This window comes from Carassius auratus, chromosome 31 (assembly GCF_003368295.1).
Source record: "Carassius auratus strain Wakin chromosome 31, ASM336829v1, whole genome shotgun sequence".
In the NCBI taxonomy this organism is placed as follows: Eukaryota; Metazoa; Chordata; class Actinopteri; order Cypriniformes; family Cyprinidae; genus Carassius; species Carassius auratus.
In genome coordinates this window covers 6,635,556-6,654,610 of record NC_039273.1, presented here as the reverse complement: position 1 = coordinate 6,654,610, position 19,055 = coordinate 6,635,556, and the positions used below count along the sequence as shown (strand labels likewise).

The window sequence follows — 19,055 nt, the reverse complement described above, 5'->3', positions numbered from 1 at the left end:
TCGATGGAGAACAAGGTGCACAGTCACCCTAAGGACACATTTTCCCCCAGTTTTTAATATTTCATGCTCCTTTTATTTTAAAAAGAAAAAGAGGGAATAAAAATAGGATAGTGCTTTGCCTAATTTGCCCCTTTAACTCAGAGGCCCAGTAAGCACGATTAAGTTTTCCAGCACACTGATGGTGGAACTGTGTAGCTCTTAGAGGACCGTGGAGTCTCTCTACCCACCTCCGTCTCTCTTCCTCATTTTCTCCCTTTGTCTCATTGAGAAAACAGGCACATTTTAACTCTGACATTTTACACATCCATTATTAATTAATGTCAAGGCTGCAGTCTTGCCATAAAATCTACACTTTGGCAAAACATAGGACTGAAAAATTTCGGTGCAATCCCCTCAGGACATTTATTGCATCTGGGCATCGGGCCTACAACTTCAGATGCACATTTTTCAACTGGACTCTTTATAGACAAGCTTACAACTTTAGCTGAATCCCAGCCTGGAAACAGAGTATATCTCATTACTGAATCATGCGGGGGCTGTAGTTTGTAGTGTTTACTAAAAATGGCGAGCAGAAATCATGATTGCAATACCATTCATCCCTGTGGTTCTGTTTAACGAGCAGAGACTGAACTAAAACAAAACCAATAAAAAAAAAAAAAACAATTAAATTGATAGTTTAAATTGACTCTTCAGAATTGTTTAATATTGTCATAATATTGCTTATTGGTTTAGTCTCATGAAACCTGACAAACATGTCTGCAGCATATCTTTTATATGGTGTGAAATGTGACCTGGACATGATTTTGTGAGATTTGCCTGACAAGACCCCCACCCCTGGTATAATCACTGTAACACCCGTCTCATGTGGCATACTGGTTTATTGAACCTTTCAGAATAATGAAACCGGTATGATTACCAGACAATCAGATTTTGGAGCCAGTTAATTTCATGTTGGCTGATTTAGGTGTCATTGTGCTGGACTGAACATACTTGACCCTCTGGATCCAGATGCAGTAGTCTGTGATGTAGAGGTCATTGAGGATATATGCCGGATCATTCTCTCGGAAGATCTTATGGATGGCCAGCAGACATTTCAGGACGCAGGCCTTCCCTGTGACAAAGAAAACAAGCAGTAAACGTCTTTGTCTTTTTTAAGCATGAATCTAACAGAAGTTAGTTAGGGTTATGCTTAAACCAATGGGTTGACAAAAAAAAAAAAAAATCTGATATTTTTTTTTTTTGCAGCAAATGGAGCTTATTTAGTAATCAACCACGAAACTTTTGTTGACGTAAAAGGGAAAATCTGTGTTGAGCAGATGCTTTCTGAGATTGTATTTTCTACTCTGGCAGATGCTTCCAAGACACAAAATATACCCACAAACACCCAGACACCTTGAGGGCATCGTGCCACAGTGATGATATTTGTTGTCATAACACCCTTCTCCCAAATAAAGTGCAAAAAATATCCCCTCAGCGCAAAGTAACGGGCTCAGTTGTGAAGCGCCCAAAGAATAGCCTGGCAGCCAGTGGAGACATTCCAGCCGCCTCAGAAAACAAACAGCGTACTCGCACTGAGGAAAGCCTTACACAAACATTTGGTTCCCATTTAAGCTGGAGCTCTTACCCGGAGAAGCCGTCTTGGCTTCCAGCTTCAGGACATATGAGAAAAACTCCAGGAACTTGAACCATACTCAGTCTTTCCCCATTCTTCCTCCCTCTCTCTCTTTCTCTGACCTTCATCCATCTATAAATGAAGGGTTTTCTTCTTTTCTTTACTGCTCCCTGGGAGAGGGGAAGACAAGTAAACTTTGGATTCTTCTGAAGACCAGCTGTGGGACTGTGCTGTGCTGGGTTTAGATTGCATTTTGAGCCAGTTAATCATGTGCTGCAATCAGGCGTCTCAGGGGAAGAAGTTGATGAGAGGAGAGCAAAGAAGAGAGAGAAGAGGAATGGGGTGATAAGGTGAGATTCGGGCCCTGGAAGTACAGATGGTAAAGGTCCATGTGGTACCAATATTTAAATCTCACAGCATTAGCTACTTTTTGAGTGGATTTTTTTTTGTGGTTATTTTAATATAAAATATGACAGTATAATTGTGCTCATGTGTCACGAAAATCATGTAATAATCCAAAACAAAATAAAAGGTCCATCAAAAAAAAAAAAAAAATGTCTTCTTTGATTTAGGTGTAAAATATGACCTGGATATGTTGTCAACAAGCTTGATGAGATTCAGCCTCAAACCACCAATTTATTTATCACACAAAATGACACTGACTGCTAGCTGTGTGGAAAACACTAACATGACTGAACAAAGCAGCAAACCTTGAGAAACAGCTGCAAAAATTACATTAAAGAACAGTGACAAAATATGTTAATCAAAATATGTTGCATCAAATAGCCTACATCTATCATTTTGAATCTAGCAATGTACTTAAGGTTGATTACGTTGGCTTCGAGATGATGATTCCTGCTGAGCAAAACAATGAATCTCAATACACTATGATGGAATTTGGCAAAAAAAAAAAAAAAAAGTAAAAAGTAAAGCTCTGAGAGATGTGAAAGGGTTTTTAAAATGTCATGAAAATAAACCTGCTTCCAAACCAAAAGATAAAACAACGCAAAAAAACACACGTGACGTGTAATGTACGAGTCGAAAACGTTAGGCACGTTATACTTTCACTGAAGCAATCGAACGATCTCGGCGTCAGCGCGGAAAGTGAGGAACTAACTGATCTCTGCTTCATTACAGTTTGCACATATTTTTTCGTCGCGAATGTTGATCTTCTTTCAAAACAGCCGGTAAAAGAGTAGCGCGATAACGTGTGTCATCACTTCGACACGGCATTAGATCTGGTTTTTGTTCACACAGCACTAGTCCCGGGTTGATCCCGGCAATGTTACTAGGTCCCCAACCTGGGTTCAATGCCGGGAGTCAAACCCGGGGCGTGTTTGCTTTCACACAGAAGGCGACCCGGCAATGTTCCCGCAATATGGCGGGTTCGACGTGCAGTGTGAAAGGGGCTGTAAAGGTTACTGTTTAAAGGTTAAATGGATTAAACTGATTGATTAAGCCAGTCAAAAGTGACACTAAAGAAATTTCTAATGTTACAAACTATTTCTTTTTCAAATAATTCTGAACTTTAGAACTGTACATGTTGATGAAGGGGTATTTAAGCCAGCAATTAAGGCCTGTACAAATATAAGGCATTTAACACGGTGCTATGGAGAAAGTTACAACAAAAAATTGTGAAACTTTAACTGCTTTAACTGGCAAGCAGATACCAGTGTGAAGAGCAAAACAAGTGAAAACTAAATCCAAGCTATGCAGTTAAATGAAATACAGGCAAGCCTCTGAACATTCAGATTACATATGAGCGTTTATATTTACCCAGTTCAGCTGGATCTCTCCAGACAAGCTGCCAGAGGGATGTTCAAATATTTACCTCTGGATAGCATTTACCATCACGGCTTTCCTCATGCAGCATCATTAATGGGTTTGTTTTCTACTAACTACAACTGTTTGCTCGCACTGCAGGTTAAACGAAGTGCCTCAAATTATAGTACACACACATCAGACACACACCTCCATTCATGTTCTGCCAACAAATTAATTACCCAGGACTCTCTATGTGACAGGGCAGTCTGCTTTCTGAGGGGAGTCACAGCGCTGTTACCGTTCATTAAAGGGGAGCGGGAGCCTTATCGCTCACGGGGCTTTGATGGTTTTACATCTACAAATTGCAGACTGGTCTCTGAATTAAAATATACACCAGTGAGTAAATTACAATTCAGCTGTGTTTACAAATCTGTCCCTTGAGTATAAGAGTAAGTAGACCAGTGTAAACCTCTGAGAGGAGATATGATACTAATCAAGGCAAATTTAGAAACCCTATAACGGTAGACAATTAATCTGAAATACAATTTCAAACCAGTTACGAAACATGCAATACTGACAGTGATTGAATTGCAGGAGATCACGAAGTCACTGCACTCCTGGTTGCAGGCAGGTGTTATATACGGTCACATTTTCTCTGCACACTATCCGACTTATGCAAGACAACTAACATGAAATGTGACTTGGGTAACTTTGTTGTAAATTTACATTTGTTAAATAGTCTCTGAAGCAAAAAAGTATCACATTTTGATGGCAGATTATAAAACCTATTAGAATTGTGCACAGAAGACCAGCAACATTTATTATGAAAATAAATATTGCTGATTTTGGTTTTCATCTGGTCTTTAGAGACAACCCAAAAGCTAAACTGACTCTACTTTCTCAATACATCCTTGGTCTTACTGTGAAAGATCCAGTGGTGGACCATTTTCCTATCTACATGTACATTTTTTTGCCTACCTCTGAAAAGACTTCCTGCCAGATTTTACCACATCCCCTCGTTTTTCAACCACCTCTTATTAGGAAACAACTTTTCACGATTCAATCAGTTCTTGGAGGAACACTGAAATTCTTCACTGCCTTTATGGAATCTTCCATGAGTACATATTTTTTTGGCCAGTGCAGGAAGCTGCCAGAACCTGAAGTGAACCTGTGATTGGTGAGGTGTGATTCTTCTTATCTAATCTTGTTCTGTCGTACAGTCTCTCTTCTGGACTAACTTTGCAATCAACCATATCCTGCTAATCCTAAATCTTACAAGGCCTGAAATTACAGTTACTTATGAGTGCTAAAATCAACATGTGTTGGATAATGGGACCACACTCGCCTGAAAACGTGTTTACACAGCGCTTCTGTCACTCCCACAGATGGCTTCTTTGATTTAAAGGTTGCTCCTCTCTCAGAGATATCAAAGCCAACCGTGTCTACTCTGCAGAACTGCTGATTTCTTCAGAAGTGAGTAGACATCCCTCTCGGATTTCCTCATTCTTAACCTCCCTCCCACTTACGCTGACAGAACAACAAGACTAAGACATGACCAATCTGTTGACTTTCCTGTCATGGAAAACGTCTTTTACCGAAGCACCCCGCTGTTCAGGGAGGGCTGGTGAGCGTTGTGTTAAATTTGGTCCCGAGTGAGCAGCTCTGTCTGCTGTGGGTAAATCAAACTTATTCTCATTAGTCCCTTAAAGTCAACATGAGATGGCATTCTTATATATATAGTAACAAAAATAACATCAGTTTCAACTAGTTTTTTGGTTACTGCTTATTTAAATGTAAATAAGTGAGAAGATTAAAGTAAACAGGTCCATTCTGATTTCTTGCTGACTTTAAGTTTTGTTTCTCTGAAAATATCACATAACTGACAAATAAACGCTAATAGAATAATTCTAAGAACGCTTCCTTCCTTCTTTGAAGTTGAAAGAGATACGTTTGCTTTCACTGTGGTGGCAGCAGGGATTCTTGTAATGAGGTGGCAGCACTGCAGGGTTTATAGGGTGAGGAACAGGTCACACGTTTAGTCTTGACCCTCAACCTGATCCCTTGGTGGCTTGGAAAAGGCTAAAGGTCTGGTTTTAACCGCGAAAAGTAAAGAAAGAGAGACAGAACTCACCGGACTGAAAAATGCAAGCAACGTCTTTCACAGCTCTTGTGATCAGAGAGAAGTGCCGGTAGAGTGGGTAGCACAAAGTCCTCCTGCCGAAAGACACCAGCACGTCTTGAACCGAGTGATATGTCTACAACACACACACACAAACACACATTTATATAATCGTGGTCTATAAATTGCTCCAGATCTGTTCATGCATATAACATCAATAATTTTTTTAACTCCACTGGTAATTACAGCAATTTGCTCTAATTATTCCCAATGACTTCTCATTTTATAAGCAGGGTAAATAGTAGGTCAACTTTTTACCACCTTGGCAAATGGCATGCTTAATTGTAGACAAGTGTTAAATCACTTGAAATCACAGAGTTCTTCATAGTCTAAGCATCCACAGCCAAGGGCTTTGGGGGGTAGGGAACCAGGTCTTTTTTTTTTCTCTCTCTCTCTTTTCTCTTGGCATTTTCCAGCCTCCAACTCTCCCTCCCCATTGCTATTCTCTGAGCAGCTTATTAAAAATGCACCCGGAGTCATTCGAGCATGTCATCATAGCTCATGCACTCCCCCAGGCTATTAAACACTGGAGTAAATAAGCCTGCTGAGAGGGGCGGCTCACCGACCACTGCCGACCGGGAGTTTACAGTGGTTAGGCAAAACAGAGGGTGGGAGAGGAAGAGAAATGATGGGGATTGAGAGAGAAAGAGAGAAGGAGACAATGATAGGGTGTTGAGGAGAAACTACATTAGCATGTCCTTAAGGAAATACCAGTGCTTGCGAGAATAGTTGAGGTTTTAGGACTCTTCAGTTTCAGCAGGTCTTCATTCTGCATAAATGAAAGCAGTGTTTTGTGTTCTATTGGCCACGGAAAAGAATCGTCACAAACGCAACAATCTTTGCAGAATGGTGGCGGCTTTAGATGGTTAATTTAAAAAAAGACCACAAGTTAGCATGCAAATAATTTGCAAGAAGAACTCAGTGAGAGAACCAGATCTGTCCTTGAATGAATCATTCAGCCTGATTTTGTGGATCAACAAATTCAAAGAAAAAAAAAAATCACAAAAGAACAACGTTTGCTTTTAACAAGAGAGGTTAAGAACAAACTCCTAACATTAGTGTTTGAGGAATATCAACGCTGCTTTGCAAGCACTTCAAAAGAAACGTTGAAAGAGACAGGGGTAGAGAGTTTGTGGTGTGTGTGTGAGAGAGAGAGAGAGCAGGCAGTTGGAGGATGTCATTACTACCCTTCCATTATCAGTACTGCAGTGGAGTGCTGGCTCTCAGTAATCTGAGCTGCGAGAGGTGTCGGGTTACTCGTCCTCATCGTCACACTCACCCGAGGAAAGGTGGGGGATTAGGGACTGCTGCCGCCCCAGGAGTCACGATACACGTACACACACATGCACCAAGTTTGGAGCGCTCACTCAAACTTGAATTTGTCCCTCGCTTTGGCATCAACTTTGGCACAGGTGCATTATGCTGATGATGAAATGTAAATGCCTGTCTGTGACATTTCACTCTCCACACATGCAAGTTTAAGAAAACTACTGATAAGCACGAGTAATCGAGAACTCCGGAGTGGCAAAGATTATTCACGAAACCGTGTTACAGGATGGTTTTTCAACTTTAAAACAATTATTTTTTTATATTGTGACTTGTTACGGTGACATTCTGGGCAGTATCTTGTAACCTGATTTACAGGATATGAATGTTCATATCAGTAAAACTCCACCTAGCTGTATATTATACATCAGATGTCTTGTGATTGGTTGTTTTTTGTTGTACAGTTGTACACCATGTTCATGTTGTTGGAAGCTTGTTGTGTTGCATCTGGTTAGGACAACTGTTAAGAACAGAATAACTTTAGTTTTAGTTGTTAAACTTTCAGATAGACAGTGGTATAATCTACCAATGTCAGCAGTGGCTTTAAAAGCGAGATTCCATCAGAGGAAGACAAATCACTTGTCTTAATGTAATGTGACCAGAACATCATTTATTGTAGGATTTGTTCAGGCAGGCAGCCGTACTTGGGATGTTAAGCACAAGTAACGTCATTAAGTCTACAATACATTTTGCAGCTGCATCTGAAAACACTCGCTTCTTGTTCCTTACATAACAAACCAGTGTTATTTTAGTATTATTTATATTATATGAATTTTAAAACAATATTGTGAATATTTTAAATTATTTTATTTTAATATTTTAAGTTTTCTTTTAGTTGCAGTAATTGTGTTATGTGCTTTTGTCTTTTTTTTTTTTATGATTTAGTAATTTTTATGTTTAGGATTCCCCTCTAATGTATAAGATTTATTTTCTTTCAACTTTAAATTACCCCAAATTAATTAAAAATTAATTGGTGCATGTGTAAAATCTGTACGTGTAAATGTGTAAAAATGTTTTCTCACATGCCTTGAGTTCAGCATGATGGACATAAGCAGAGGGCGAATTTCCAAATTTTTCGACCTTTCTTTCCACACTGACAGCTACTCTCACTTGTAGCATGAAAAATTCTCTTGAGCACTGTGAGATGCCTTCACCATTACTATAGCAACTCAAGTAGATACACCGGATATTGACTACAGTGTTCAAACAAACAGATCAGATTTAATTACATGTGGAACAGCAGTGAAGACAGTCAGTCCTGAAGATCAGATTTAAAAACAGCTCATCCGAAAAAAGCCTGAGTCTCAATAAGTTAAAATCACTCGCTCATTCATTTTTTTGTGCATTCAAGGCCTTGTCATGTTTTGTTATGCTCCTAAATGTACCACATACCTCCAGCCAGCTGAGAGTACCACTGAGCTTCCTGATGGTCCAGGCTGACTCTACCTGCAAATCATAACAACACCAGTGAATATTGTAATCATTAGCTGTGTTTACATGGACTCTACTAATCCGATCGTAACAGGACTAGATGCACACTCAGAATAAAACAGTCAAATGTAGCCACCTCAAGCGGACTGAATTGGACAGATCCAATTCAGATTTCAATCGGATTGTAAGGGGTGGTTTATAATCTGAGTGAGAGGACCTGCAAACACTTGATCAGACTGAAAACCAAAACTGGAAAGTACTATGCATGTGTAGAGACATTTGCCAGAAACATAATATTGTGCATCACTATTTTTTCATTTTTCACAGTCAACAGGATTGAAAGAACGAGAAATTATTATGAACAGGGGAACCGTTTCTGATGAGCACCATGGCTCAGTGAGAATAAGGGCTAACCACCAAGCCACAGCTTCAATGCTAAATTTGTTACTTTAGACAGGAATGTTTTGTTCTCTAGCTATAATGATTGAATCAAAGCCTAGAATTCGACTATACTTTTAACATATGTTAACAGCTTTGGAGTCAATCCAACAGAGCTGTTCACAATTGAAGCCCTTGCAAGATTCCATTACTTCAACTACAGAAGCCGTGTTTTAAAACATACCCATGATTTTTATATTTTTCTAACTTATTTTTACAATTACTACCATGTGCATTGGCCTCCAAAAAGATTCTAGGGACTGTCTGGAAAACATTACAGGAATGCATCAACTTCCTGGAGCTTTGCTGCACGTGAAAACACCACGACTCGTATGCCATACCCACTTAATAGCAGAGAGATGTCTGTGGCAATCAAGCGCTCACTTACATTGTGCTCTCCTTCTGTAGTGCGCACATCATAGACATACGCGAGAATGATGTCCACCAAACCAAGCCAGACGTGGAAGCGTGCTTTCTTATCCAGCAAGTACGAACGGTTTGTGAATTTCCTCATCTGCTCTTTTTCTTCTTCTGTGAAAGTTATTGCTGGAAGTACAGAGAGAGAGAAAGCGAGGCATTCAGTGTTGTTTATCAAGTTATCTCAGGGAGGTACAGTCAGAGTCAATCTTTTAAACACAGGGCTCCAGCAGGGAATGATGGATGCCTCTGCTCTGCTGAGAGCTTTAAGAAACAAAAGCATGTTTGCCGCAATTATTTTTAAATCAAAGTCGGAGACAGGACTTTTGAAGCAGAGTTAAGTTACCGCATGGGAAAAGCAAAGTTACAGAGCTTGATTGATGCCCGAAACTGACTTGATACTGCATCAGGGAGGATGGAGTCGAAGGCAGGGCAGTGAGAGAGAGAAAGAGAGAGAGAATGGGCAGCACTTTAGTAGCAGCTGAAAGTGATCCCTTTCTTGGCTGCAGCGCTGCCCCTGATAGAGCCCCTCGTGTGCATGCTTGCATGTCCATATACACACACACACTTAAAGCTAGTGCTGGCAGAAGTCGAGTTCTGGCTCTGTTGGGAGCTGCTGGATTCCAGCAACATGACGACTGAATAGCTCCCCCATTTTTTCTCCCTCTCTACCTGATTTACCCTCTAACACAGCTGCCTTCACCTGGCAGGAAACACTGACTCCTGTGAGACCAAAACCAGAAGCTGAGGAAGGAGTTCATCTCCACCCCGGCTCTTGGCTTCTCTTTATATTAAACTGTTTATGTCACCGATTACTCATTTACAGTTTTTTTTTGTTTTGTTTCTTTGTTGCTCTTACCACTTGAACCACTGCAAAACCATTCCTTCTGTCTGGGCCAACTGCCTCGTGGGTCCAAACACTTTTGTTTTATCAAAAAGAGAAGCCTGGACATTCTGCTAGATTACTTCTGAGCTACTGGCAATGCCTCATTGGGGCTATACAAGCCTACTTTTATGGAATGCTTTATAATTTGTCATTAATTCAATTGTAAAATCTGCAAAAACAACATCTGACACCACACAGGTGCCCAGACCACTAACACAAACAGCTATTGGAGTGAGATGGGGGAGTGGAATAATGAAGTGCATACATGAGGCTGTCATCTCCATTGGGACCTAGAGTGAGAAGATACCCGATACACATGGGAAGATAAGACACTTCGGCAGGTATAAATATACACACAGAATGAGGGAAGCTAGACAGACAAGGAAGAAGCAGATATTTTGAATCCGAATCTTAGGAAGTAAACATAACACATTCTCGTGTGTGATCTCTGTTGTGCAGGAAAGTTTCTCATCACGAAGATGAACAGAAAGAGTAAAGCCTTCGGGTACAGCTATTCCATGTCGTTCAATTGTGAATTGCACTTAGAATGTACCTGTCTGTGTGTGAGTTTATTTTGTTTACTTTCTTCTAACAAACACAAGTGCATCTTTTATTTTGAGAGGCACAGTGGGACCCATGGCTATCTTGGTGTCCAGGAATTTAGGAATGTGCCTGTATGATTTCTGCTAAATTGTATTAAATAGACATGGACCACATCATTTCAGTGGCGAGAGTAGGTTGTGGAAATTCAACCGTTAATTTCAAATCTAAACAGAAATAAAGCCTACATGTTTTCTCATAGCTAAACGATAATGAAAACAAACGAGCTCATCCTAATACCCAAAGAGCAAAGGGCCTAATTAACTTTAATGGCTTAATGAGCCATAAACAGTCAGGAAAAACTTAGAAAATAGTGAGGAGGAGATATATTGGCACTGATTTGCATGCACTCCACTTTAGGATTTTCAGGACAGCTGTCCAAGCGATTAATCTGCTCTAAGCATCCAGCATGATGATGAGAACACTAAAAAAATACAGTCGTATAGAAGTGTCTGTGTGCTAAGTGGCTGTACAAAGTTATTTGACTGATTGACAGCAGAGACAGACAGCTTGGAGCACATATCTTGAAACATCGCCATCTCCCTCTGTTCAATCCTTCTCTTCTGTGAAAGGACCCCCGTCCCCCCTGCACCAACATATGCTTGCACCTCAGAGTAATTTCCTCATTCAGTAATCGGGCACTGAAGAATTAGCACGCTACTGTAGTGATAAAGAACATGCTGGTGTGGGACACAATCGCTTCTCGGCTGCTTATGTCTGTGCTGCTTAATCACACACATCAATATTCCACGCAACTTTAAACGTGCCAGAAAGCTTTGTACTGTGCCAAGAAAGAAAGAAACAGACAGATAAAACAAAAGATGCAGAGCTACATAAAAAAACAGAGTTAAGATGGAAAGAGAAAGATGGATGGATTGAAGAAAAGATGAAGAAATAAGAAAATAATAGATAAGACAGAATGACAGATATGAAGAAATATAGATAGACGGAATGACACAGAACAACGTAACATCAAAGAACGATAGATGAACTACCTTGCTGACTAAACTAACTATGTGAGACACAGCCACATCAAAATGACTCTGCAGTTATAAAACAATGACAAAAACACATACATCACCCAAAGAGTAAAAGTATGAGTGTTAAAGCATTGCTAGACTGTGCAGCTTGTGTGAACACAACAACGCTGTCGCTAGTCTAAGATTAGGCTCCCAAGATGATCTGTTTCCGGCAAAAGCGCGCCACCTGCCGGCAGACAATAGGATTAGCAGTTCTGGAAATATTCCAGGTTGCATTGAAATCTTGGCGTTGTCAACTAAACCGACCTAGTTCTCCATCCAGACCCACAAGACAAAGCAGTAATTATGCACTGAATGTTTAAATACATTTAGAGAGATTAACTTCATTCTCTAAAGACAGAACAAAGCGATTTAGTGAATCTGAAGAGGTAAAGGTCTCACAGGTGTCGGACTGCGCTGAAGGGTCCGGGCTCAGCTCTCTCCACCACGGTTTAAACTTCAGCAGGTTTCTGATCTCCTCCTCGTCCTCATACAAGTTCACCCTGCGTCAAACATACTCGACAATTAATGAATGACTCCCAAAACAGTAAAAAAAAAAAAAAAAATCTTAAAAGAATCTGAATGTGTGGATTTTCTGATGTGTGCAATGTTTTAAATATTCTTTGTCCTTGAAGTTTTAACAAATCAGTACATGAACAAAACTGGTGGACTTACATGTAATGGTCGGCGCAGAATATTGTGGTCTCTGCTTCTAGTCGATTGTGTCTCCTGAGCTCAGGAGCAGTGTTGTCAGGATCCTTCAAGTCAATCACCTCATTCAGTTCCTCCTGAGTGAGCAAAACAGCATGTTGTCAACAATAACTCAAGGTCATTTCATTTTCTAAATGTCTCATGGTGTCATCTGTATCACAATCTTACTTGCAGTCTGGCGAAGACTCCAGACCTAAGGTTTCCAAAGCCATACTTGTGGTATTCTTTCAGCGTCTCTGCTGGGGTTTCGGTGTAAACCTCCTGTTCTATCTGCCAATCAAACTCCTCCTCTTCTTCTTCTTCCTCCTCACATACTCCACCACAGGCCTCTGTGAGAATGCCAACAGAGGGCGTTCATTGAATACAGAATGAGTGGAACTTGAAATTTGAGAAGAACGTGCTGGAAGATGATCTGCTTTTCAAACCCAAGGAAGAACTCAACCTTACCTGTGTCCTCCACCAGTGGTTTGGCTGACCTTGATCCCTTAGGAGCCAAGAGACTGGTGAGCATCTCCAAACCTTCAAAGTGCTCTCCGGGCGTCTCTTTAGGGACATGCAGCGTGAAGAGGCCTGATAAATACACACATCCTTAAAGTGGTGTAACAAAGGCAAATCACGTTTTGAGTTGTACATTTGAGTAAATTATTAGTAAAAAATGCAACCAAACAATCAGTTGATGATTGGATGGAGGCCGATCTGAGAGTTAACAGTTGATCGTAAGAAAAAATGTTCAAGAGGACTAAATGATTGAAGATTCCATCACCAGAGCAAGTCTGTTGTTGCACTAGAAAATGGAGTTATGGTATTTTAATAAAAAAACTTACTAGGTCAAAAACAATTTACTAAATTGAAATATATTCATGGACAAAATATATGCATTTAGAAAATAGGGAGAATATTAGATATTCAAACTACTAAAATAACTAATTCAATAGTTATATATATATATTGAATGTTAGCTTACCCAAAAAAAAAAAAAAAAAAAAAAAAACTTTTTTGGGGAGAATGCCATTATACTAAGATGCTGCAATTCAGTTCCTACTTTTGTAGGGTGAGGTGGGGCTGAAAGTCTCTACTCTTTGCTTGTCTTTGGTCTGTATGTGCACTGTAGAAAGGGAGTTTGAGAGACCAGTTTTGGAACTCATTCTTTCTGCAGTTTCTGTTTGGTTCCAAGGCTAATGTTGCAGAAATGATCCACTTCACCTTTAAATCGCTAAACAGCTCATTAAGCAAGCAACAGCAACTTATATATTTCAATGGACTGAAACAAAAACAGTAGGCCCCAACAAAATGAACTCAAAGTCAGCATGAAATCGAAATTCACTCTATTTCTACATGCATGGTATAGACTGCATCGTGGATTCTATTAATGAACATTTCATTTTTAAAACTTTTTGACTTTGCAATTTTTAACCAAAATGTCATGAGCATTCTCTTGAACACTACCACTTTCATATTATCGACTGCGAGCTCACATCTAGATCTCTCCAGCCAATCAAGTCCCCGACCCCCATCTTTTTCTTTTCAATAATTAGTTTCATATAGATGTTTCTCACAATATGGAAGAAAACTGTATTCCATTTACATCAGAACTTTAATACAACAGTTCACATAAAATTAATAATTCTACTCTTTCTTCTATTTTTTCTTTCTTTTTGTCCATACAGTGGGGTCCAAAACAACATTCTTCAAAACAACACGGTCCCCAGCTGCTATTAGTGAAGCAAACAGATAGTCCCACCCCAAACTCATGCCATTGGTTAAGCCACTGTTGCTGTGTAGGTCTGGTCTGGATTCTTATACAAACAGAGCAATCTTTTGAAAGCAGCCACAATATTAACTCTTTTCTGGGAAATCAGCCTACTTGTTGCTTACGTACAGGTGTCTCTACTTATTAATCTGGGACAGGATACATTTTTTAAATGACCAAAAATAAACATCATCCTTAAAATGACAATAATTGCCTTGATTTTAGTCCTTACAGATTTGTGAATGATTTATAATTTCTTATGTATACACAGTAAGCAATTAAAGGTACTTTAAGATAGACGACTGCTTAATTATTCATTGGTTGTTGATCAAAGATGATGCACTGAAATGAGGCCAATGAGATGTCAAGCAGAAGATCCCATGGCAATTAGGAATAATTAAAGTGCTAATCGGCAGCTCATTAAAAGACATGTGGGGACTACAGCTGATCGGTGAGACATAAATCACACTGCTGCCTCTGCTGTTTCTTCCTGAATTAAAGATTTATGAGCACTGCACGCAAGAGAGAGAGAGTGAGTATAATCAATGTAAAGGTATTAGCGCCCCACCGATATGGTTTTTATTTGGGGCCGATACCGACACCGATATTAAGGAGTAAAAAAGGCCGGGTGGTCTCATTTGAAACAGGGCCTCTAGACGTACACTCGATTCACGTTAAAGAAGGTTCCTCGACCTGAAGAGATACCTCGAATTTGGTGCAGATATGCCGCCCTTTTATGGAGATATGGCCATTCAAAGATTCAATGGTTTTCCATACACAATCTAGATCACCAGTAGCAAACGATGGAAAACCATTAGAAATCAGAAAGAAGAAAGAAAGACAGCAAATAAGAGTAAGCAAGAGAGTTTCTCCATTTCATTATTCCCATTACTGAAAAACAACAACAGCAAAAAAACATTTTAAACTAGGCTAAGCTGGTTTGCTGGTCTTAGTTGGGCCTACTACCAGCCTAGCTAAACCAGGTCGAAAGACCATCTAAGACAAGCTTAAAGAAGTTAAGACCAACTTAGGCTTAAAGCAATATTTAGTTGGCATTTTTTTATTGTTTAAAGGCATAGTTCACCCAAAAACTACAATTTTATTGTAATTTACTCATGTCGTTCCAAACCTCTATATGAACCTCTATATTCTGGGGATCATAAAAGAAGATCATTTGAGAAATGGCTCAGAGTTTTTTTTTCAACAATGGAAGTTAATGCTCAACAATGGAAATTAACATTCTTCAAAATACCTTCTTTTGTGTTTCACAGAAGAAAGTAAGTCATACATACAGGTTTGGAAAATCATGAAGGTGATAATTTTCACTTTTTGGTGATCTGTTCATTTAACTCTGAGTTTTTAAACGAGACTGGGAAATTATGAGAAGCAAGGTAACAACTCCAAATCCACTTCTCCCACATGTGCACAATATCTGGATTGCATCAGTGTGCTAACCACTAAACCATCATGGTGGTTTTTGATCTCTGACTTTATTTTTTTTCTTATGCAGGTTTGTGAATGATTTAGAGTTACTTGTAACTCCCTGTAAACACAGAAAGCAATTAGATGTTCTTTATGACAGACTACTGCTAAATTATTCACTGGCAGTCGATCAAAGAAGACATGCTGAAACGAGGCCAATGAGACGTCAGGAACAGGATCCTATGGCAATTTCTAAGCAACTGGAAATCTTCATGCTATTTGGAAAGCAGTCTGACAGCATGAACTGTTGTGAAAATGTTAAAAAGCATGTATTAAATAAAAAAAAAAACAATGACCTATCAATCAGATCCATGGGAACTGTAAGAAAAAGCAAATCCTTGGAAGTCAAATAGCATTGTTTTGCCTTAAATTCCTTCATATTTCATCTTGGATTTTTTGTTCTATTTTTTGGGTAAACATGAACTTTTTATTTTTTGTGGATTTATTTCCACATGAATAATACAGAGAGCACATTGGTGACCAAAAGCCAGAACTCGCCACTGCGCTGTATGTCAGAATGCTGCCTGCAAGGATATTAGCTCCAACATATTTTCGATCTTATATATGTCCTGTGAGGTTGTTATGTTGTATCCTCTATGTGTGATTTTCTTCCAAACCAGTTAAACGCAAACCTCATTGCCAGCTGTTTCCAACTATTATTGCTCCATTGCCCTGTATATAATGTTAGTCAAAAAACAAATGCATGTATGTTGCCCTGTACAAGTTTAAACCTTTTTATTTAAAGCATAATTGCTTAAGAGCATCCTTTATCTAATTCTGTCTCAGACCATGCTTTTATTTTAGATATAACTATGGTAATGACAATTTCTCTAAAACTGCACAGCAGTTTACTGTAACACTAAATAGTTATAAAATACTGACAATTTCACTCAGGCAACAGAACTAATCCAAATCTATCAGACTTTAATCACTGATATGGTTGCATTAGATCTTAAGCTAGTAAATACAAACAGAGAGGAAACTTTGAAGAAATTGATTTTTGAAAGACTAGTGCAATTTAGCTGCTTCTGCTGAAGCTTGTTCATGTCATGTCTTTAGAAAAGCCCATGTCTGAGGTACTGAGTGGTAATAATAAAAAAGTAAGAGACAGTTACAGAAGAAACTAGATAAGCGAGTGATTGTTACCTTTATCGATATCAAATGAAGCTTTTTCCCGGCCATCTTCTACTATTCTCCCAGGAAGAGTCAATCTGTAAGGTTAATGATTACATAGATTCATTAATAATGGTACAAATAAAAGCACCATATATATCTCCATATGTATGTGTATATTATTATGCAATATGCATTTACCACCAAAAAGCACAAATTATTCCAGAATTGTTTTTTAGAACTTCTCGGAGTGTCTGATAACTTAAAATGTAATGTATTTAAGTGTGGATGAGCTGCCCTAATACTTTTCTGGGTCTCCGTCTTAAGTAAAAAGTGCTGTAAACATCTTATATCAGGAACAGCAAGTATATTCCCGTGGCATTTGTAGGCGAGTCACCTGAGAAAGTAGGGCTTGGCATAGAACTTAAAATCTTCCCCCTGGATGTAGATGTCAAACTCAGATGTTCTGGTGTAGGGTACACGAATAACTATCGTAAGGAAATCAGCATCTTGACTCAGTTCAAATGCTGGTGTTATCATGATTACATCTGGTGAAGTACTAAAGCAAAAGACAGAAAAACACAAACAGTTAGTCAGACATCTCAAACTGGTCAGCAGGGATAAACAAGGCTAAATGAATGCGAATTACAGTGTTAATATAATTTGCAACCAGTCCCAATGTTACTAAACAAGAACAAGAGAATCATTTGTGGAAGAAAAAAAAAGTGAACATATTATTTTAGTTTGTTAATCTGTGCACCAATCTCTCTAAAAGTTACTAACGTTACTTGGCACTGTAAAAAGAATGGAAGACTTTATAAAGTCTATCTAGTCCGTGCTCAAATAGATATTTGAGAAGTAATGTATAAAGAATAGAGCAGCTCACAACTCCATCTTGTGGTTACTCAATTTGAACACAGTGAGACATAAACAACCCATTCGCCGACTAGCACACGAGAAACCTCGATTTATTTGATTAGTTTCAAATTAAACTTCACTCTATTTCAACACAACACTGTTATTCGCCAGTGAAGACTGAAAGTATTAAGGACTAAAATAAAATAACTCCTCGATAAATGTCATCCAAGCTATGCTAATATGATACGTGCACACAGGATAAAACCCTCCCAAAAAAATAAAAAATAAAAATAATAAATGATAACGTTAGTTAAAACCCAAACGCAGATTAGAAGCTGTCCAAAGTATGCCGATGTTGTTTGTAGACGCAATGTTTATGCCAACATAAAACAGACAAGACCATGCACTATTTAAGACTTTTACGGTTTCAATAGGTATAGTACGATTTAAATAAGGCAATTACAATATTATAAAAACAGAACCGATACCTTCACGTCTCTCCTGTAAAGCACTAAACAACATCAGTAGCACATTTGCAGCACATGGACTACTTCCTGCTCTCAGGACTGGCCATGTTTTACCGTAATGACACACATAAGGAGGACTAAAAAAAGAAATTTCACTGGAATACTTCATGGTAAAGATGAACATTAACGTAATTTTAAAATATTTATAAATCATCTGAAATAAATCTTTATTGTGTATATATATATATATATATATATATATATATATATATATATATATATATATATATATATATATATATATATATATATATATGTGTGTGTGTGTGTGTGTGTGTGTGTGTGTGTGTGTGTGTGTGTGTGTGTACTTGTTTTTCTATTCTGGTGGGGACTTAAACCTGAATACACACAGACTCATGGGGACTCGTGTCACGGTGGGGACCTAAATTGAGGTCCCCACGGGTAAACAAGCTAATAAATTACACAGAATGAAGTTTCTTGAAAATCTAAAAATGCAGAAAGTTTCCTGTGAGGGTTAGGTTTAGGGGTAGGGTTGGTGTAGGGCGATAGAAAATACGGTCAATACAGTATAAAAACCATTACACCTATGGAGAGTCCCCACAAGGATAGCTGACCAGACTGTGTGTGTGTGTTGTGTGTGTGTGTGTGTGTGTGTGTGTGTGTGTGTGTGCATAATAAATAATTATTAAAATGTAATTTTTCACAGTTATTTTCTGATTTGAACAGTCCCTTCAGAAGAGTATCTTTTAATTTATAAACTGATCAGAAGCGTGAACTAATATGCATGTACACACAATTCTGCAATATAAAAATATATATAATTATTATGTAAGACACTGTTAATATCCTACTGGCAGCTAGAAATTGCTGTATAGAAAAAATAATAATGTAATATGATAAAGATGAACAGTTTATTATTATATGGACAAACATAACAATTATGTAAAAAAAAAAAAACACACCAGAAAAGTGTATATATTT

At 38.6% G+C, this 19,055-nt stretch overlaps 1 protein-coding gene across 1 annotated transcript in view; it reads right to left on the bottom strand.

The window, feature by feature from the left end:
- shq1 (SHQ1, H/ACA ribonucleoprotein assembly factor) overlaps window positions 1-18,159 on the bottom strand; it is a 28,786-nt gene extending 10,627 nt beyond the window's left edge. The window contains exons 1-11 of the mRNA XM_026213203.1: window positions 18,075-18,159; window positions 17,126-17,287; window positions 16,762-16,826; window positions 12,831-12,953; window positions 12,552-12,712; window positions 12,348-12,460; window positions 12,075-12,175; window positions 9,139-9,296; window positions 8,274-8,327; window positions 5,508-5,631; window positions 991-1,111 (exon numbers count right to left, since the gene is read on the bottom strand). Coding sequence (XP_026068988.1) covers window positions 991-1,111; window positions 5,508-5,631; window positions 8,274-8,327; window positions 9,139-9,296; window positions 12,075-12,175; window positions 12,348-12,460; window positions 12,552-12,712; window positions 12,831-12,953; window positions 16,762-16,826; window positions 17,126-17,268 — 1,163 coding nt within the window. The 5' untranslated portion in view covers window positions 17,269-17,287; window positions 18,075-18,159. The remainder of the gene's footprint in view (window positions 1-990; window positions 1,112-5,507; window positions 5,632-8,273; window positions 8,328-9,138; window positions 9,297-12,074; window positions 12,176-12,347; window positions 12,461-12,551; window positions 12,713-12,830; window positions 12,954-16,761; window positions 16,827-17,125; window positions 17,288-18,074) is intronic.
- Window positions 18,160-19,055: the final 896 nt, after the last annotated feature.